Source organism: Micropterus salmoides, unplaced genomic scaffold, assembly GCF_014851395.1.
Source record: "Micropterus salmoides isolate LMB-PRFRI ecotype aquatic unplaced genomic scaffold, ASM1485139v1 Ms_hic_scaffold_15, whole genome shotgun sequence".
NCBI lineage: Eukaryota > Metazoa > Chordata > Actinopteri > Centrarchiformes > Centrarchidae > Micropterus > Micropterus salmoides.
Genome location: NW_024040596.1, coordinates 11,125,948 through 11,148,592, shown reverse-complemented (window position 1 = coordinate 11,148,592; position 22,645 = coordinate 11,125,948). Strand labels below are relative to the sequence as shown.

At 42.3% G+C, this 22,645-nt stretch overlaps 1 protein-coding gene across 2 annotated transcripts in view; it reads left to right on the top strand.

Annotated features, from left to right (window-relative positions):
* erbb4b (erb-b2 receptor tyrosine kinase 4b) overlaps window positions 1–22,645 on the top strand; it is a 362,769-nt gene that overhangs the window by 163,968 nt on the left and 176,156 nt on the right. For both annotated transcript variants that reach the window (XM_038720293.1, XM_038720292.1), the window contains exon 2: window positions 16,923–17,074. In XM_038720293.1, the coding sequence (XP_038576221.1) occupies window positions 16,923–17,074 (152 nt within the window). The remainder of the gene's footprint in view (window positions 1–16,922; window positions 17,075–22,645) is intronic.

Genomic DNA, 22,645 nt, shown 5'->3' with positions numbered 1-22,645 from the left:
GCTTACAGGATGTGAAGACCATAACAAGTAATATGAAACCGTCTTCAAGCCCTGCTGACATTGTCCCAAAAAATCTATTTTTGAAAATATTTTATATCGTCGGCCCCTGTGTGGAAAAAATAATAAATCTTTCACTTAAATCTGGCTCAGTTCCCAACTACTTCAAACACGCTGTGGTGAATCCGATCCTTAAAAAGCCCAATCTTGACCCTTCAGAACCTAAAAACTACAGGCCCATATCTAAACTTCAATTTATCTCCAAAATTTTGGAAAAAGTAGTGGCATGCCAGCTGACCTCCTTTATGGAGCAGCACAACTTGTTTGATACTTTTCAATCTGGCTTTCGAAAATCACACTCTACTGAAACAGCTCTTATCAAAGTCTCTAGCAATGTGATGATGGCAGCAGACTCTGGCCGCTACACTGTACTTCTTCTTCTTCTTGATTTGACTTTGGCTTTTGACACTGTGGATCACAATATATTGATCAGTCGGCTTCATAATAAGATGGGACTATCAGGATCTGTCCTACAGTGGTTCTCTTCCTATATTCATGACAGAACCTTTAATGTTGCTGTAAATAATGTACAGTCTGAGGTGACCAATTTGTCCTGCGGAGTGGCACGAGGTTCAGTTTTGGGCCCTATTTTGTTTTTACTGTACATTTTGCCACTTGGTCAAATTATCGGCTATTTCAAGGATGTATCATACCATTTCTATGCTGACGATGTTCAGTTGTATTGTTCTTTTAATGATGCTGAGTTTCATCGTTTGCCTCTGTTTCTAGAGTGTGTGTCCTCCATCAAAGACTGGCTAGCACAAACTATTTGCAGATAAATTCAAACAAGACTGAAACGCTGATTTTTGCCCCAAACCATAAGATCCCGCTGATCAAACAGCACCTTGGCTCTCTGGGCCCTTCTGTTAAATCCAGCCTCAGAAACCTGGGGGTTGTGTTTGACCAGGCCATGTCCCTGGAGACACACTCAAAACAGCTTCGAAATTGCTTTTATCACTTTAGGAACATCTCTAAAATCCGCAAAATGTTGTCAAAGAAGAATCTGGAAATGATAATTCACACTTTCATATCGACAAGACTCGAATACTGCAACGCTGTTTTTACCTGTCTGAAAAGTTCTGCTTTGAACAAATTGCAAATTGTTCAAAATTCTGCTGCTAGACTTTTAACAGGTGCCCCTCGAAGTTCTCATATTACACCAGTCTTATTGGACCTCCATTGGCTCCCTGTACAATTCAGGATTCAGGATTTTAGTGCTGACTTTCAGAGCCTTAAATGGTCAGGCCCCACATTACATCCTGGACCTTTTGAAGCCGTATTCCCCTGACCGCACTCTTCGGTCCTCTGGCCAGAACCTACTTGCAGTCCCTAAGACCCGTTATAAGACCCGAGGGGACATGTCATTTCAGTCTGTTGCTCCCAGACTGTGGAACGCTCTGCCCCTGTCCATGCGTCTGGCAGACACTGTTGTCTCTTATAAAAAGGATCTGAAAACATGTCTATTTAAGAAGGCTATTCGTTGATGGGTTTTCACTAGTGTCATTTTAATTATATATAAATATATTTATATACATTTTATACTGTTTATTTTTATTTACTCTTTTGTACAGCACTTTGTGATTTTATCTGAGAAAAGCGCTTTATAAATAAACTTTACTTACTTACTTACTTGAGTGGTTGTGGACTTGAGTAACTTATACCATCTGCTAGGTTACAGGTTTTGTACAAGTAAGATGCATCACTCTGTAGCTCAAGAGCGGAGTGTACAACACATAGGGTGAAAAGAGGAGCTGCAGCAATGTGCAGTATGAGAAAAATATGGTGTTTTTTGAAAATTAAACCATGTAAACCTGTTCTGGTACAACCCCTAATTAAGATTTTGAACCTGAAAATGAGCATAATACCACCTCTTTAATGCTTTAATTTTGATCCTCTCCCTCAGCATTATGTGAGTATTTTCACTTACTGTTATTTTAAATAGAGTGGCTTTTCATTCCCCAACTATCTTTTTCATCCCAAAACCAAAGAACAGCTGTGGTTGAAAGCAAAAAATACATAAATTAGATATATAAACAAAAGCATGTACATTAAAATCTAGAACACTCAGGTAAGGTGCTTAAGTTTATTGAGCCTTTAACAAGTTTGACCTGTGTGTTCTCACAGGCTTTGCCTGCAGGCGATACAGGTAACAGGATTTGCTGAAATGCAAACAAATTCAAACAAATAGTGTAGAACCTTAACTGAGAAATTTGAGGCAGTTTGGCAAGCAGCACTGGCTAAGGTATATGTTCCAAATAGACGTATTAAAAAATATAAACATACTAATGAAAAAAACAATTGGAATCCCACGGTAAACCCCATTGTAAATCTCATTATAGGCTGTTTTGACCACAGAGGTATATCCCTCCGCTTGTGTCTTCTTGTCATCTTGATGTCTCACACATAAACATTCAGCCTGTCTGCTTGTCAGTGTGTTCCAATGGTTTAATGGAATAAATTATCTTGCCGTGCTGACAGCTTCAGACATGTCTGTTGTATGTAACATGCAGTCTCCTGAATGACACATCATGTCACTATCTGACAGGCTGAGAAAAGCGGGATATCCAGAGATGCTTGCTTGTTGAATAACACATGTATTCTAGATGCAAAAGTATTATAATGAATATGTGTTACAGAGGAGCCAGTTTTCCTTTTTTGTTGTTCATTGTCTAATTGTAGCAGGACTCAATCATCTCCATCCTTTCACATTGACAAATATTGTGGCTGAAAACATTAAAATTAAAATCTGAACATGTTCTTTTGTTGTCCTGTTGGGGAAATTAAGCATCTGAAGATGTGGTGATGCAATGCCTTTATATGCAAGAGAATGTGACATTTCCTCACAAGACACCTGTGTTTTGGTGCTGACTGTGACAGGCCTGCTTCCTGGTGATACCCTTTTTCTTGAGGCTGAGTTGCTGCTGTTGTTAGAGAAAAGCTGAGGTAGTAATGTTAAAGTTATCAGTAGTAGTGTGGGGTCCTAACATGTGTTTTCAGTCCATTTTTTGTGGGTGTAGACCATTGATTCGTTGTTTATGCTGCTCTGTGCGTTGTCGGTTTTTTATATTCCAAATTCTTCACTGCATTTTACAGGATAAACAATTCTAACAGCTAAACAAAATTGCGCTCTGTCCTCAAACATGTTCCATTTCATAAACTTTAGCTTAAATGCCAACGTTTCTTTGCCTAATAGCTCAGCTAGTGAATCTCGCCACAATGAAATGCGTTTTTGATATGGACACACCTTGAATTTCTGTAATTTTTGTCTGTACGATTTTACAATTTTCTCTATTGTCTGTCTTCAGCGTGCTGAGCTCTGTCCTGTCTGGTGAGCTTTCTGCTCCCAACCATTTTCTTGCAGGGAAATTGACTGGGATAAACCATTAATAGCTACCCACTGCACAATCAACTCACGCACAGAAATATATATGCGTGCATGCACATATACGACACAGAAATACACACATGCATCCATTCCTACCATCCACCTGTGGAAAGCACCAGGGCCACAAGCCTGCTGAGAAATCATTTCCCGAGCAAGCGAGCGAGGCAATTCCGTCGCAGCGAGGAGGAAAAAAGGGTTTTTTAATGGGGAAAAATGGGACGCAGGGGAAGAGTTAGCAGTAGCAGCCAAGATAATTGATGGCAACTGTTTGGGTACAAGATTAAGATTCATGGGTAGGACCACACATGAGGGCTGGAAACTGGTATGCGCTGGAGGCATGAAAGATATGAGGCAACATTTTGACTGGCCTGCTGCCTTAATTGATAGAGTGCCATCCCAGATGCAGCATAAAAAAGAAAAACTGTCAGAAAGAATTTCACTCACCCGTAGAATGGAGGCTAGGGTGGATCCCAACACCTGGGCACGAATTGAGAAGGACAGAGAGAGAGAAAGGGATGGAAAGGGGGGAAAAGAAAGTGGTAGAAGCCCAGAGGCAAGAGAGATGGGTTTTCATGTAGAAGGTCAGTGATTCCTATCAGCAGACATGCTGGAAAATGGTTTGTAAGGAAAGTGTGTGAGTTACACTCTCCCACTCCTCACCAACTACCCTTGAGGAGCCTTTCAGCAGTTTGTTACTCACAACTGCCCCAGTGGAACTGCTCAGTGGCCCACAGCAGAAGACATACAGTAGCTTCTGCTGTGAATGTGAAACTGTATGAAAGTGGAGTAAGGTGTTGTAGGGAAAGTGCATGGAGCCAAGTTGACATTTCCTTGATACAGTTACTTGTGTTTAAAAAAACACGTCACATTTTTTACACAATGAATACCTATCAGATACTTGATGCTTTATGAAGACAAAAACCTCCCAAAGGGGAGAGCTGTAGAATACCTAATACTTTATAGTCTTTCTAGCAGCAATTTGGAGGTTCACCATTGGTAAATACCTGAACCACTGAACTGATTGTGATTCATGCTATAGTGGGAATGGTTGAGAATATAAAGTAAGTTGTGCTCAATTGCTGAAATGAAATAGATCAAAACTGAGGGAAGATGGAAAAATAGCTGACAGGAGATGAGAGAAGACAAAGGTAGAGTCAGATATTAAAGGTTGTTCATTTAATAACTAAGTATCAATGAGTCTGTACAGTATCCATTTCCATGAAGTTTCTGAAGAATTACTCCATTTGTGAGAGGACTGGCCTCTGGGTTGAACACTGCATTTTGCATTATGTGCCACGCAGATTTGGTCACGTTAGACCTAGACGTCAGTCTCACCAGTCAGTAGTGATAGCTTTTTACAAAAGTTTCATTGAATCTGTAATAATGTTCAATATATCAGTCAGGTTTGGGTCTCTATCTAACATCCATTGCAACCCACTAATCAAAATTATAACAATGAGCAGTAAAATAATTGGAGTGGTGCAGGAACCATTTATCGCCTTTGCTTCTGAGAGTTTTTCACACGACCACAAATGGCCACTTTTCAGAAAAACATAAAGATATATTGTAGCATTGGAACAAACAACAGCCTGGACTGTGTGTGTTGTGTGATTAGTTAAAGGTAATTTTCTTTCTTTGATCATTATTAGCCTTCTCTATATGTAAGGCACTTAGAGGTATTGTTTAGTTCTGCTGTACCATCACTGTGTGAGTCTAAATCATAATAAACCAAATTCGATCTCTAAATAGCAGCAGTGTGTCTGTGTGTGTGTGTGTTTGTGTGTGTGTGTATTTTACTGAGCACCCCCTGAGGTCCAGTTAACTTCGTCAGTGTGTTGCTGTTAAAAGAAAAGCTCAAGGCCACCGCACAGATGCACATACACCAAGTGTTCTCAACCTTTTATATACATCCGACACTGTCACACACATACACACATATCAGCACCAATTTTGGATGTGAGCTGTTCATTTGAACCCGATGCTCAGCCTATCTACTGTCCCTCTTTAGCAGACAACTGGGATACAAACCACCTCCGAGCATATATTTCACTCACCTTGTGTTAGCTGGACACACTGAGACTGCAGGAGCAAATGCAAAGCCTCCCTGGGAAAACTTAAAACTGCCATTGATTGGAGAGACTCTGCTTGAATCTCAAGGAAAGGCAAGTTGTTTTGCCATAAAATACAGTAATCACATGTATAGCCTTGAATGCACATGTGCAGATATATGCATAGATACACATACATTCACTTTATGTATACCGTGCCTGCAGTTTAGCCCAGATCTAAAACAGATTTGGTAACATGAAGTCTAACAGAAAATCACTCTTCACATCTGTTGGGAGTAACTTGTTTTCTTTCCTTATCCTCTGTCTTCACACTGACCTCCTAAAGTCATGATAAACCATGTTTAGTAATGAATGTCCAAAGCATAATTTTCTAGTAACGAAAGGTTACGATATGGTAACCCTAGTTCTATAAGCACAGGCGGAGCCCTCTACTGGACTCTATGGGTACTACCTCCTCCAATCACACGCACGCACTTGCCCACTGAAATTTTATCGTGGACGTAGCCTACTAATAGGACGTTGCTACCGATACGTGCATAACGTATAAATAGCTGTGTCCCTACTGCCTCAGCATCCGACCGCCTCTTCAGCAGACGGCATCAGAGCGGCAGGGCTCATCGGTAGAGGGCTTCGCCTGTGCTTATAAAACTAGGGTTACCTAGACATACACATCTCACACAGGCTTCGCCCTCTACTGGACTCTATGGGTACAGTGGGTGGAGCCCTAGCCGCCACCATCTGTCGGCCCCAGGCCGGCCAAAGCCTCGACCACCACATCACCTAGTCACAGAATGGTGGGACACCCCTGAGAAGGTCACTGAACGGCCTGACCATTAACACCTGGACTGCCCTGACTTCTCACTGGAACCTCAGGCACTGCCATTGTATGTTCCCCCTCTACACCCAGTAGTCACCAGATCCTCACTTTTCAGATCCTAGGTCGCACTTGTGAGCTGTATCTCGAGAAGGAGCCCGACATATCCAAGAGATAGAAACGGGCACAGTAAGGGCCAATATGCCATTGTGCAGACCTCTTCGACACACACCCCACTGAAAAAGGGTCGTAGACACTTCCACACATCTGAGTGGTATGTGCACGCACCGCTAAGGGTGGGTCTGTTCCCGCCCGTGTACAGGCTTCGGAGATTCACTCACAAAGCCAGCTGGCCAGGCTCTTCTTGGACAGGGTTTTACTGACTGCACTATCACTGAAACAGATAAACAGCTGACCAGTGCATCGAATGGGGGCTGTGTGCTCTACATAGGATGTTAGCATAGCACACACGGACACAACAGATGCACTCTCACCCCGTTGCACCCTAGGTGGGGTAGGGGAGTAGAAAGCATCCAAATTTATTGTCCTGGACCTGAACATGCTCCTTATGTTCTTAAGAACAAAGGAGGTGGTCTCAATCCGGCTGCACTTTGGACACCAAGAACCAGCATGCAGCTGGGGTGAACCGACAGGCACACAGCTCACTCACCTTCGTAGCAGAGGTGAGAGCAAGGCGCAGGGCTGTTCGAGAGATAGCATTTTCAATGAGGACTGCTCCAGGTGCTTATAAGGTGCAGATATTAGAGCCACCAACACAAGCAGCAAGTCTTACTGAGGCACTGAGAGACACGACCCCGGTCGCGATCTTCTCTCACCCTGCAGAAAGGGTATCACGAGGGGGTGGGTGAAGACTGTCCTGTCACCAAACCCCCCGTGACAGGAGAGCTAGCTGCAGCGCGACAGCCACTCCTCCATCAGACCTTGCAGGAAAGAGAAAACAGATCCCACCGAACAGGTTGGCATATCCCTTTCAATGTATCAACGCTGAAAGCCCAACCACTTAGCTTTAAAGCAAGACGTGGTGGAGACTTGGATGGTCTGTACGACCTCAGCGGATAGACCAGCCTGAGTCTGCCTCTCCCCACTTTTAGGAGCAAAACCTGGAAAGGCTGGTCCAACACCAGCATTGTGCATATGAAGCCTCACCCTTGTGACAGAGCCCCCCAGACCCTAGGTACAGGCCAAGGCTCTGTCACTGTAGTCTGCGTCACTTCTACCAGAATGACGAACGACCGTTCCTCACCTAACTGGAGGGATGAGATGGGGTGGGGGGAAACGCAAACAGCAGCCCTTCTGGCAATGGCGCGTGTGTAACTCGTCCATCATGGTTGGGCTGTCCTGTGGCTGAATTGAGAACCACAGTGGGCAGTGGGTGGCAAACAGATCCACCTCCGCTCTCCCGAAGCGAGCTCAGATCTGCTGAACCACATTTTTGTGCAGTCTCCACCCGCTCGGTTGTGGATGTGTGGTGTGTGGCCCCCTCAGCTCTCCTCAGGGAGCCACAACTATCATGAGGTCGTGAGTAGAAAAGAACCCTCATGCCCTTATCGCGCAACGATTGCAGGGAGATGCATCTGCTGAGCGCGTGGGGGGCTAGCAAGTAGTTGAGAGGAGAAACGTAGATATTCCCTATTACTGTGTCACCTCAACATGAAATAGGCGTCTTTCAGGTCGATGGCGGTGAACCAGTTGCCGGGCTGGCTGGCGGATTATCAGCATGTGGAAACGCCCTATTGTCCATTATGCTGGTTCAGGTGGCGGAGATCCAGAATGGCTCAGAAGCATCTCGTCTTTTTGGGGACCAAAAAGTACATGGAGCAAGACCTCTGTGCATGTCATGCGTAGAGATGCCCTAAGACAGCCTGTTTCAGCAGAAGTTGCTGGATCTTGGCGGCCAGGAAGTTCACTTCCTCTTGAGAGGATAAACTGGCTTCCATTATGCCCAGGAAAACTGGTGGTATGCAGCAGAACTGAAGAGAGTAGCCTCGTCTCAGAATGCTGTCCACCCAGCTTGTCAGCATGCAGCGGCGTCGCCATTCTGCATTAAAATGTGTACACGTACAATGCATCTTCGGCACTCTACCACCAAACTTCCGTGGTGTCCTTGAACGCACCACAGCTCGCTGCTCCAATGACGGCCCAACATGCAACAGTAACACCGTGAGCGCGTCGTCAGTGGAGCAGTCAATATCAACACAGGTGCTAAGTGAAGCCGGGTCAGGACAGGGCATCCTCCTCTCCACTGCGGCGAGCTGCTGCTGGGAGAACAAGCCGCTGTTCACTGTGATACACACAGCATTGTCAGTGTGTACACAAGCAGCACATGAAACACAAATTATTGCATGCTGGACACATAACGTAGGGAGGAGGTCTGATGGCGTCATCAGCCTCTCTCCCTCTGTCACCCTTTTTTTTTTTTTATAAATAATAAGGCTTTGACTTTTTCCAAGGGCTGCATACGAAAAGGCCGTGGTGTCCTTGAACGCACCATGGGCCTTTTTCGACCATGGGCCTTTTTCGAAAAGGTTGATCCAGAGTTGGAAAAGGCCGACCGGGCCATGAACGCACCACAGCCGCTGTGACTGAAGATGACACATTACCCGGTGTTGAGCAGCGGCAGGGTAGACCGGCTCGCCTGCTGCAACAAGGCGCTACGAGCCGCTCAAGGAGGAAACGAAACCAACTGAAGCAGCGAGCGATCTCTTTCGTCCGGCTATACCGAGAGAGACCTGACTTTGGCTGTCTCTCTCTGGCTATAGCGGACTAGCTTAGCTGCGCTGTGAACGCTCGGCGAAAGAGATATCGGCAGGGCGGCGTATCTATTTATGGAGCTTGTTTCTGGGCTGTCACGTCGTGGAAGCGGACCATTATGGCCACGAGGACTCGGCGGTCAGGCTAGCGAAGTGGACGCCTGGGCCTCACCCACCCTCTCACTCAGTGGTGAATTCAGTGAGCAGTTTGCCGTTTGCTGAAGAAAAAAGGATGCTGAGGCAGTAGGGACACTGCTATTTATACGTCACGCACATATCGGTAGCGACGTCCTATTGGTCTACGTGCACGATAAAATTTCAGTGGGCAAGTGCGTGCATGTGATTGGAGGAGGTAGTACCCAAAGAGTCCAGTAGAGGGCGGAGCCTGTGTGAGATAGAACCCTGTTCTGCCATTTATATGCCTGTGCTCACAGTGTGAGCAACACCACCAAAGTCAGCTGTAGTTGGCAGAGCTCTCTAGCTGGGGAAATCTAAGTGGAAGGACAAGCTGGCCTCTCAAATTTAACCAGGGACCCTTTCTGACATGATATGATCATACAGGCTCGACAAGAGGGTCAGCAATTCTTCTCTGCTCAACAAGCTGAACTCGTCATACAACTACTTTTTGAGAGGCACGGTCTGGCCCTCACTCACACTAAAACCAAGCTCTGAAACCATATAGTATTTGTAGGCAAACTTTAAAGAAGCATCCAGAGCAGCTCTGGAGGGTCTGTCATTGACTGCTTCAGTCTCTACTGGAGCAGCAGCCAATTCATCAAATTAAGAAAAGCTCCACCCACTTCCTCGTTAATGAAGGCTGTGGTGAAAATGATGACGGTGCTTTTGGTGCTATTTAGTTTTGAAATGCACCATATATTGTGTTTCTTACTGTCAGCATCTCATTTACCCTGGTTCATTTTGCCCTCCACTGGTTGAAGCATAATTGGTATAATGGTGGTATATCAGCAGCTGGTGGTCACGCACTCATGCTCAGAGACAATTCTCCTAAGTTAATTGTTGAGCTACAAAATATATGCTCCCACCAGTGGTATACACATCTATTTCACATATTCTACCGATACTCTTCTCATCAATTCATCCCTACAGTTAAAACCCCTCTTCTACTCTCTTCAATCCTAGTATCAAAATCACACAGTGGGATGAGTCTAAAGGTGTACTGACTTTTGCCAGACACAATCCAGAATACCATGTAGTTTTCTCTTCTTTTCATACTATATTCCAAAGACTCTTAAAGGTTCAGTGTGTAAGTTCTAGTGACGAGTGGTGAGGGTTGCGAATTGCACCCCCCCTCCCCTATCCAAGTGAGCAGTATAGCTATGGTGCCTGAGACAGGACAAACATGTCATCCATAAAAGAGATTGCCAGTCAAGAAATGAGGTTTCTTTAAGATATATTAAGAAATTATATAAATATATTATTGTTACTTTTTCATTAATAAACAACAGCCACATGAAGAAATGAAGTGCTAAATGATGTCTCACACTAATACATTATTTTACATCTTGGGAGGGTTGGCTATTCTGGACTAACATAGAAGAAAATGAAAATGAAGAAATTCTCAAAAACTATCACATCTAGTGCATCCAGTATGACCACTGACAGATACCAGGACAATGTAAGCCTCACTGTTTCTGCACCACAGCCCATTATAAACCACATGACGTTTACAAAGGCATTAGCTGGGGAGGATCAAGGCTCCTCTCGCTTTGCTTAATTAGATAAGCATGCAAATATTACCAAAATGTCTTTTTAATTTTTTGAAATACAACAGAAAAACAAAGTAGTACTAAATAACTACATGAGGTTACAATCCACCTACATATTTTTTCTACCAGCGCAGTAAACGTTTAGCTGGCTGATCTGAGCTTCGATGCTGGAAGCTGCCGTTTTATTGCCAATTAGTGATCAGCTGATTCTCAAGAATGTAACAGACAAAGCCAAAACAGAGCGCAGGAGAAAGAGATAACTACATGAAATTAATCCAACTAACATAACATCACAAGCCAAAGCACAGCGCTGGAGAATAAACCAGTCCAACTAACAATAAATGTTTTTCTACCAGTCATTAAAAGTTTAGCTGGCTGATGCTTCCATGCTCTAAGCTAACGTTACGGTTTTATTGCCAATTAACGTTACTGATTCAATGTAGTGAGGGGTGTCTACACTACTGGAATTACACAAGCAGAAGAAGAACGCCGTGATGATGAAACAAGCTCTGTAGCGCTGTTTGTTCATTGACGGCTACAGTAGAAACATGATGACAAAATATGGCAACCTCCACAGCAGGGGGTGCCCGCGGTTATGTAGATATAAATGTCTCACTCTAAAGTAATAAAAAAATAACGGTTCATTATTTAAGGTATTTATACACCACTGAAAACATATGGATATGGATGGTTATGGATCTTATATTGCATTTCTGTCAATAGAGCATCAGAAATATTACACACTGGACCTTTAACAAGCTTGTGCTATCTGTTAACATTTTGCAGACATTGCGGCACATGGCTATAAAACTGTATTTTCTGTAATGGTACCTAACAACTGGTTGTTATGGCAACTCTTAAATGATGAAGGGAAAAAGCATCAAACAACTGACCGGTTTAAATTTTGTAGACAAAGACCAGATTCTCACATCATTGCCTAAGTTTCTCATATGTAATTGCGTTCCACATGTTAAGTGCAAAGAAACATGTCATTGTATAGAAAAAAAATATTTTCTTTTATAATTCTTTGCAATTATTTGATTTTAAGTTACATTACATTTACTCATTTGGTAGACGCTTTTTAAAAACTCTTTTAAACTTTCAAACTCACACTACAGCCAAAGAACACTGGAATTTGCCTACATTGTTTTTTTTATGAATTTATTTTTTATTATAATCTAAAATGAATTTAGTAGACTAACTAACTGTTTTCTGCAAAGTACTTTAGTCTGGTCAATACACTTGTGTGTTGCTAGTTTGAGCCAAATCTGAGGGTCATACATACGTGCACATTTTGACACACATGCTCACACACATTTATACTGGTCAGTGCAGAACCTACAAGGCTTTTCAATAGACCTACTGTCAGCAGCGTATTCAGTCAAGAAGAAGCAGCTTGAGGATTTTGGGTAATGAGGTGTGTGTCAGTGTCAGCCAATCACTCCCCTGTGTCTTGGATGGATTTTGCTTGTCTGAAGACGAGTTTACATCCTACAGAGATACAGGGAGCAAGGTGGTGAAAGAGAATAGTGGTATAGGGGGCAGCCTTCATACTTTTTAGGCAATGGACTGACTCCCTGGACCACTGACTTAGAAAATAAGTTATTTTCACATTTGAAACATGCATTCTGCTACACTATGCAACTGTTAATTTACTCCTCTAATGGCAACACTAACCATACAACAACACAGACAACAACACACACACGCACACAGACATAGGTGACAGTAGTGTGTTATCAGTGGCAGCCTGATTACTGTTTGCATGCTTCCACTCAAAACGTCCACTCCCTTCTTCTGTTTCCTTCCTGCAACACCAGACTGTGTCATTTACAGCTACACTGAACACACCAAACACACAAGCATGTGAGTGAATCAAAGTTTAAGTAGCTCAATTAATAAACATTGATGATACATAAAAAAGATTTGTGCCTGTGTGAATTGTAATGATATTCAACATACGGATGTAATGGAAGGTAAATACATTTTAGTTTACACACTTCGCACAGGGTGTTTATGCACGTAATTCACATGGTTAGTAGTACACTCACATTTTGATTGGGCTAATCTGGCATTGCTTTTTATCACCCTTTGTTGCCACCCCCCCCGGTTCTAGGAGTAGGCTCCTGCTAACAAATGTAAGGTGAATATTTACTCTCACTGGATTTTTAGCTCTACTTTGGCATCTGGCAAATCCTGAGAAAAATATGTAGGTCTTAACTTGCTAAATGTTTGACTTTCTTTACCCACCAGTGGCTGGTCTTGTCTGTCTTCCATGTGGTGATGGGCAGGTAGCGTATGGTCAGTTCATTAGAGCTTGTTTGCTGAAAACGTCTGACTACTGCTAGAAAAGGTACATAGATACATGCAATGTAGTCAGGTTCTGTAAGCAAGGGTTTCACATTCAGACAGCTGCAGTCTACATACTGTGGAAAACTCCCACAAGGTGTTTGGGCTGTGTGCACCAGCGAGAGCATGAATGCTAATTTATGGTAGACCATATGGAGAAAGCAACAGCATTGTTGGTAGGTGACCAGAGCTCAGAGGGCGGTGAGAGGTTAGCGTTACTGGACTGTGCCGTCATCACGAACACTCATCTAGTTATTGTTTCTGATGCTTATTAAGCCGCTCAGCAGATGGACGATAATCTGGGCCATGATTACCATCAGAAGCAGTGGCTTGTAACTCATACTTAGCCAGCAAAGCTCATCTGGGGAACATTAGGGGACAAAGCTCCGACCTCAGATGTGGCACTTTTTATTCGGTGTGGCTGAATTTGGTATTTTTGTCCTGTCCCCGGTGTTTGAGAGCAACTCCTACAAGTTTCTGCAGTTTATTCAAGGCACGTTAGCCAAGCTCAGTTATTGACAGTGTTTACTTGTGGAAGTGACATTTCCAACTTTATTTAATTCAGTCACTTACCAGCTATTGAGATGACCTTTTGCTGGCTTTGTGGCAGGAACCTATAAACCTCAGAGACTCACCAGCTTTATAGGCATTCAATAATTGCACAAGGCACTATTGATGAAGTTGTTGTGTGCACTACCTATGAAATGAATTGGGCAAGGAGCAGAAACCACAGCAGTGCAGTGCCTATGTAATCCTGATGAGGTTATTTATGAAATTAAAATTGATAAAAATGTGGCTCAAAGGCATTTCGATCTCTTTGCTTTTATGTAAATAACTCACTGTTTGCATGCCCTAAATGGCTGACTCGTTGTGTCAGAGACAGTGATGGAGGCATTCTGGTGGTTGTCTGTTGGAGACACATGGGGGCTGCATGGGAGGCATTTAAAGCCAGCTACAAACCCATCTGTCCCTAAGAAAGTTTGACTGATTTGTGAGAGAAAGATAGATGGATGGAGAATAGTGAGGGAGAGTCTCTTCATTCTCAGAGGAAATGGAGAAAAGCCTGGCTTCTCCACTCATATATAGGTATGTGTATCAAAACCTTTGGTTTATGATAAGTATGCAATTTTGCCTTATCCATACTAATGAGAGCAGGCTCCTCACAAGCTTGCTGTCTATGTCAAATCATTTCAGAATAAACTTTAAATTTCCTTCTAGACCATATAAATTGAGCCAGATATGCATATCCACCCATCGGCTCATAATCTTCTCATTAATTACATATATTGGAAAATCTTGAATCATAATGATTCATTGCCTTAATCCATCACTTCTGAGATGAAATTCACTGCAAACAAATTACATTTATTTACCCACAATTTTTATATATATAAATATATATATATATGGGACAGAGACATTTAATCTCATTGAATCTCATCAACTATGCCGGGCAGTGAAATCCATCAGACAGATAAGATGGATTCTCTTCTATAGAACAGCCGTAAGTTTTAAACAATATGAAGATTCATCTGTTCTTGCAGTCTATTCCTGCATCATAAGCAGTATGTTAAACAGTCAGTGACTCAGTGTCTTATAGCATGTATTCCTGGCTAGGCAAGCCACCTCAATAGACCAAAATAAAGACCAGAGACTGTGTTTTATACAACCTTTGCTGTGAAATACAGGCTCAAATGTAACACACAGAGCATGGAGACAAATGGATTCGATCATACAGTGAGAGGGGGAAAATACATCCTGAGGTCTATCATTTACAGCCTGTCCACGTTCTTGCACACACATGCAGACATATCACCAGTAGGATCACCAAGCAGTAAACCTGCGACTGTTCACACTTCCTCTATATACGCTCTACACAGCACAGATGGTTATGTTGTGGTTCACTTGGCAGTCAGCACCCTCTCAGGCTCATGCAGAGCTATAGGATTTCAAAAGGCGTTTCATTAGAAATCACACGTGGCGGGGGTGCGGGTGAATAAATAAATAAAAAACATATAGACTTCACTTAGCTCCAGACTGGTTGAAAAAATCAGCAGGCTTACTGAAGGCATGCTTGAGGAAGCAAATGGGTATAAAAAAGTAAATTTCAGCAGACATCACATGCCACAATGCCCTTTTCCTCTGATCTCAGAGCCCTGCCCCGAGGGTGCAATAACAGTTTATTACACCTGGCCTCACTTTATGACCCCCCACCCTCCACCCCGCTCCCCTCAAGCTTACGCTAACTGTTATTGAAAACACCCAGGTCTGCTATATATCATTCCTGAGCAGCATGTTATGCTATGTGCAACCTAGCTAATCACCACCAGCTCATAACGGGTATTGTCCAGGTCACATTGGAATACTTCCACTTATCTAATATCTGCTTAGATGTGGAAGTGTTTAACCACAATCCCATTTGTCTTTACAGCCTATGTTACCTTGGGGCTGAATAATCTTTTCCCCCTATGTTTCTGTGGTGTAATGATGGGGAGTAAATAGGAAATAGAACTGAAAGATTTTGCCACCGAGAGCCTGTATGGAGGAATCGAGTAAATGAGTTTGGCCTAAATTATTGCTAGCCAAGAGGAGTGCAGACATTCAGGTTGAATTCAGAGGGATTTTTTTTTTTAAAGGACAATATAGTGTATAGTAGGGTGTGTAATGGATCTTGAATCAAAATGCATGGTGTCAAAAAGGATCTTTCAGTGTGGAAGTGTTCAGAGAGAGCGGTAACAGCTCATGGGTGACAGTATGACAAGACTCAGGGAAGAACCTGTCACGCCTCTGTCACACTGCTCTTTTGTCATCAAGAGGGTGCAGGTGAGAGAGAAACAACACCCCCATGGCAATACAAATTAAACTAAATTATAATGCTTTAAAAGAATGAATATGCAATGCAATTGATAAAAAGTTGTAGCACCCCCTGAAAATGGGATGGCCCATTTCAAGGGAATTATCCTAATAAATTAATTTGAATATAATTACAAGTCATATAAGAAGTCACATAATGTTGTGAATGTAGCTTGTGTTGTAAGTGGACACTTGAGGTCAACAAAATCTCCTAAGGAAACGAGTGCAAAATTGCAGACTTTAGGATTTATGTGCTTTTCTCAATGTGCATTTGCAATGTGTGTGCGCACATGTGTGTTTTCATCCTAGAGTGGGGAGAAGCAGCTGATTGGGCAGATGGCTTGTGTCATCACGGGTGGGAGCAAGGTGTGTGATGGGTGGGCAATGGGTCTGTTTAATTACTTGTCAAGTGAGCAGCCCAGCTAGCTGCTAAAGAGCTTGCATGTGCCCTGAGGGGCGATGTGAGGTGGGGTTGGGGTTCAGTGGGGTCCAGTGAGTTCCTAGTCTTACAAGCCAAGGCCAGCTGAGCAGGTGCTGCAGCTCACTGTCCAACGGCCCATGTTTACACTACACAGTCTCTGAATGTTTTTTGTACCATAAGTCTGGCACACAATAACACAAATCAGCTTTTTGTATATGAAATCTCTGTTTAAATGCGTTTAATTTATACAATAAAGCAAAGTGTGGAGTGATCATTCTATTTTTGTTGGTAGTCTAGATCAAGACTACATTCACATTACAAGAAATTCTTATCAAGGTGACCAGTACTGTGGTATTTATGGTCAATGCTCAAGCTGTTTTCTCAATCAAAACAAAGTTTTTCTAAACCAAACCTGATATGTAATATAGCTATATTAACATTTCTTCCCCCTCTGTCTATGCCTCTTATTTTTCTAGTATGTGCTGGTACAGAGAACAAGCTGAGCACGCTGTCGGACCTGGAGCAGCAGTACCGCACCCTGAGGAAATACTACGAGAACTGTGAAGTCGTAATGGGAAACCTTGAGATCACAAGCATCGACCGCAGTCGGGACCTCACTTTCCTCAGAGTAAGGACTAAACAAAATGTTAAAATAAACAAGTTGTGAATCATATTTGTACATACATGCCCAGAATTCTGAACTTACCTAAGGTGATTGAAAGGGCTTGATTAATTTAAAAAACTTTAGTTACTAGTCTTGCTCACATGAAGTAGGCTGTGCATATAAGCCTGCCATTGGCCAACCATTTCAGTCAGAAATCTAACTAAAACACTATTTTACAAGGGCACCCACGCTGCATCCTGGGGCCCAAGACGATTGTGATTGGTTTAAAAAAATACAAATAAGCCAGCACTTTTTGTCCCCGTATACCTGAATAATAATGGTTTCATCTAGGCCTTTCTCCAGCGCCGGCACAGAGCTAAAATGTGTGGAGATAGGTCAGGCTATCATGTTGTAAGTTAAACAACATAAAATAATTTTGACAATCAAGGAAAAAGATAATACATATAATTGGATTTCTCAAATTATTAATGATGTTAACTGACATCCCTAGGAGTCAGCATTGCACCTGAAAACACATTTGTTTGGCTGAACTTTGAATAAGTTGATTTATTTCGGTAATCCCATTCAAAAAGTGAAACTTGGATATTATATTCATTCATTACACACAGACTGATATATTTCAAATGTTTATTTCATTTAATTGTGATGATTAAAACTGACAACTAATGAAAATCACAAATTCAGTATCTTTGAAAAATAGAATATTAAGACCAATACAAAAACAGGATTTTTAGAAATGTTGGGCAACTGAAAAGTATGAACATGAAAAGTATGAGCATGTACAGCACTCAATACTTAGTTGGGGCTCCTTTTGCCTGAATTACTGCAGCAATGCGGCATGGCATGGAGTCGATCAGTCTGTGGCACTGCTCATGTGTTATGAGAGCCCAGGTTGCTCTGATGGTGGCCTTCAGCTCTTCTGCATTGTTGGGTCTGGCGTATCGCATCTTCCTCCTCACAATACCCCATAGATTTTCTATAGGGTTAAGGTCAGGTGAGTTTGCTGGCCAATTAAGAACAGGGATACCATGGTCCTTAAACCAGGTACTGGTAGCTTTGGCACTGTGTGCAGGTGCCAAGTCCTGTTGGAAAATGAAATCTGCATCTCCATAAAGTTGGTCAGCAGCAGGAAGCATGAAGTGCTCTAAAACCTCCTGGTAGACGGCTGCGTTGACCTTGGACCTCAGAAAACACAGTGGACGAACACCAGCAGATGACATAGCACCCCAAACCATCACTGACTGGAAACTTTACACTGGACTTCAAGCAACGTGGATTCTGTGCCTCTCCTCTCTTCCTCTAGACTCTGGGACCTTGATTTCCAAAGGAAATACAAAATTTATTTTCATCAGAGAACATAACTTTGGACCACTCAGCAGCAGTCCAGTCCTTTTTGTCTTTAGCCCAGGCGAGACGCTTCTGACGCTGTGTCTTGTTCAAGAGTGGCTTGACACAAGGAATGCGACAGCTGAAACCCATGTCTTGCATAAGTCTGTGCGTGGTGGTTCTTTAAGCACTGACTACAGCTGCAGTCCACTCATTGTGAATCTCCCCCACATTTTTGAATGGGTTTTGTTTCACAATCCTCTCCAGTGTGCGGTTATCCCTATTGCTGGTACACTTTTTTCTACCACATCTTTTCCTTACCTTCGCCTCTCTATTAATGTGCTTGGACACAGAGCTCTGTGAACAGCCAGCCTCTTTAGCAATGACCTTTTGTGTCTTGCCCTCCTTGTGCAAGGTGTCAATGGTCGTCTTTTGGACAGCTGTCAAGTCAGCAGTCTTCCCCATGATTATGTAGCCTACAGAACTAGACTGAGAGACCATTTAAAGGCCTTTGCAGGTGTTTTGAGTTAATTAGCTGATTAGAGTGTGGCACCAGTGTCTTCAATATTGAACCTTTTCACAATATTCTAATTTTCTGAGATACTGATTTTGGGGTTTTCATTAGTTGTCAGTTATAATCATCAAAATTAAAAGGAATGAACACTTGAAATATATCAGTCCGTGTGTAATGAATGTATAGATTATACAAGTTTCACTTTTTGAATGGAATTACTGAAATAAATCAGCTTTTTGATGATATTCTAATTATATGACCAGAACCTGTATATTAATAATCACTGATTATGGTAATTACGATAAGTCAGACATAAGAAAAAACATCCAAATGTCCACTTCTCTTATCGTTCGTACAAGTAATTTTCTAAATCTGAGTGAAAAGTTCAGAATGTGAACTTTGTCATCGCTGTCTTCTCTTTTGACCTTGCTACCCAGAGAATGCCCTGTGCTCAGATCCTTTTCAGCCAATCAGCACTCAGATTAGCGTCTACGATGATAAGCAGTGAGAAAAGTTGTTCTAATCAGGGGTAATCAGACTTCCTCTCGTCTCGGAGTGTCTAACTGATTGTACGCTCATACCATTGTGGTCTGAGGCATAGAATAATCAAAATCCAAATAGCTTGATCTGTCTAATCCCCGTTTTGATTAAAACGTGATTCACAGATAGAGAAGGAAATGTGCTATGGCACTGCACATGAATTCTTACCTATGTTGAGATATTCATGAGCATTTTAAAAAAATCATCTTTCTGTTAAACTGAGCATGTGACAGAGGTATCTATAGGTAAAAATGGGGCATAGTAAATGGGTATGAGGAGGCTGAGGTGTGCTGTTGTGCTCTGATGCTGAGATGGCATTGTTTGAGTGAGGGAGCTGAAGTGGAATTGCTTACATGACCGCTTACTTCCATTTCGTTTTGATGGATACATGCAGACACACACAAACGCAGTGTCAGGTGATGACAGCCCCCAGCCCTTAGTGGGTCAAAGCTGTAATAGTGTGGTAAGGAGAGGTCAGAATGAGGCAAGAGAAGTTACTGCAGTGAAATTTGCAGGAGAGAGAAAAAACAGCCTGTTATTTTAGGTGAAATCAGCTATTACTGTTGACCTTTGTTGGCTTTCCATTTCTCAAGAACATAACCCTAGACCGTTCTGGCTGCACTCTACACCGCTAACGCCATGCAACTCCAATTGATACCAGTCTATCTGAGGGGCTGGGGAGCTCCCCTGGTGTTATGCTAAAGTGCTGACTGCATTAATGGACCAGTATTGCTGTGTGAATGAACTAGGCTACAGAGGCTTTGCAGAGAAGGCAGTTCCCCACCAAGGCAAGCTGTGTTTTAATGTTTTGGTCCTTACAGTGATGATTAAACGGTAATATGTCAAAATTATTTGTTTACATCAGGTAAAAGTAATGGGGTAGCTTGCCTTCTCTTGTGTATTTAGTTTGTGCAGACCAAAAAATATCAAGAATGATCCAAAAAGCAAAACAAAATCAGTCATTAAGTGTTCTACATTGTGCAGAGCAATACTGACAACACCCCCTAAGATGCTAAACAAAACCAAAATGATATTAACAAAGAGGAAGTAATGGATGGTAATGTGCTACCATTAGACCCCTGCAGAGGTAATAGGCCCCATCGACTCAGATGAAGAAAGATGGTAGGGGGGAGTGTGATTGTTTAACTACACAGAACCAATTTGTACTTAAAAACAACATTCGCACTTTGCCTTTAACAATGTCTTGTCAGTACAAGCTAATATTACATAATGGCAAGTCTTTGTAGGTTGAGGTTAAAGACGCTTTTGACTACAATCCCCTCTGTACCTGCCTGATTCTACATTACACCACCACTCATTTACAAAACTGCCCCCTGTGGCGCCATCTTGCCAGGTTCCTCCACCTTTCCATGTTTGGCAATTAACATGAGTTAATTGAAGATGCTAATTAGGAACACAGGGTGCCAAACAGCAAGGGAGCAAGAGGGTAGGGTGCAGTGTGTATTTTTAGGGGATATTATTATTATTATCATAAAACACATTAATAACATGGTTCCCCAGGGGGGAAAACTTCACCTTGAGGAAGAAAAGAAGAGAAGGAGTGAAGAAAAAACTATTGTGCAGCAGCTTACCATACCACCTGTCTCTAGGAGGTGATTGAAACTGATGCCTGTGCATTGGCTCCTTCTTTTCAAGATAGCCAAGAGATTGATGGCTGCCTCCCAAAGCTCCTCAAACAGCTTTAGCAGTAAATAGAGTCCATCTTCCAAACTGCCTCCACGACAGATGAATCAACGCTTGCACTGTGATTAATAACAGCATTTCCGCTCTGAGGCTTTTTCCCCACTCTCATATATGCCAACATGTTCTCACTTCCAACTTGTCAAAAACGACAGCTTGGTCAGTGGCCCTACACACTACAAACTGTGATGCTCTACGTACCCCTCAAGCAGTCAGTTTTGCACGTGCAGGACTCCGCATTTAAATAAAACAAGTCGTTAACATTACAAAACAGCCACATTTTAGTTAGGTTTAGCGACCAAAGTGACTTGTTAGGTTTAGGAAAAGATTGTGGTTTGGGTTAAAATAAGTTACATAACTTAAGTAAGTTATGTCAACTTCCTCCCTAACTAGTTTATAGGCACTCTTTATACCTGCGTGGCACATCAAAACATTACACTACAGGGGTACCACCCAATTCATAGTTTGAAGTGGATGGCCACTGACCAAGCAGCTGTATTTGCCGCTTTGGGAGTGAGAACAGGTTGTATATGCAGCCGTGAGCTTCAACCATGTGCAGTGTTGGAATCGCTCCTAAATCCATACTCTCCTTTGAATCTGTCTGTCAAATTATAAGCAGAACATATTCATATTATAATGTGACGTTTTCTTTTTGTGAATGGGACACAGAGGAAAGCAAACACACACTTTGGTGTCTCTCTTTTTTCCCTCATGTCACTTTCTCGCGTGCGCTCATAAACAAATCTGTGATTATGAAATATTAATTTTTCCCTCTCGTCCCCTCTTCCCAGTCTCAGTAGGAATCCACAGCCACACAGTCAGATTGAATTGTTTGTCTTGCCATTGCAACGATTAGTAAACATGTAATTTTCCTCTCAATATTAATGTGGTGATCAGATTGCTTACCAGCCCACCACCAATTCATAATCCACCTCTGTCCCTGTAGTTGCAAATAAATAATGGAATTATCATTTACAAATGCAAACATTGATATTTCCAACAGGCCTTGTGTTATTCGGTTGTTAGGATCTGGAGAACAAACATTGCATATTCAGATCTTGTGTTACAGATGCACCTTTTTAAGATGAGAATTCCTTCTTTACAACCCCCTTCTTTCGTATTATCTTGTTCTTCCTCACAACATATTAATCATTTGCTTTATTTCCGCTTCGGAAGGTATCTTTCCTTATAAGGTAATGTTCTGGGAAAAAATATAATCAATATCTTTCCATATAAAGTGGTCCTATACAACACATCCACAAATGATATCCTTAAAATGTACCATTGTAATGAGGCAAACAACTAAAATAGGTAATAACATAATAAAAAAATTCAACAATTTACATAAAGAGGTAATTATAGCAGGTTTGCATTGCACTGCACAGGCTGTAGTTAGATGCAGTATCTACATGTGTAACAAAGGTAGAGCCTGCAAAGTGTACCAGTATCTTCCTTCTCTCCTTCCTTCTTTTATTTGGATGGCTCATGTCCTA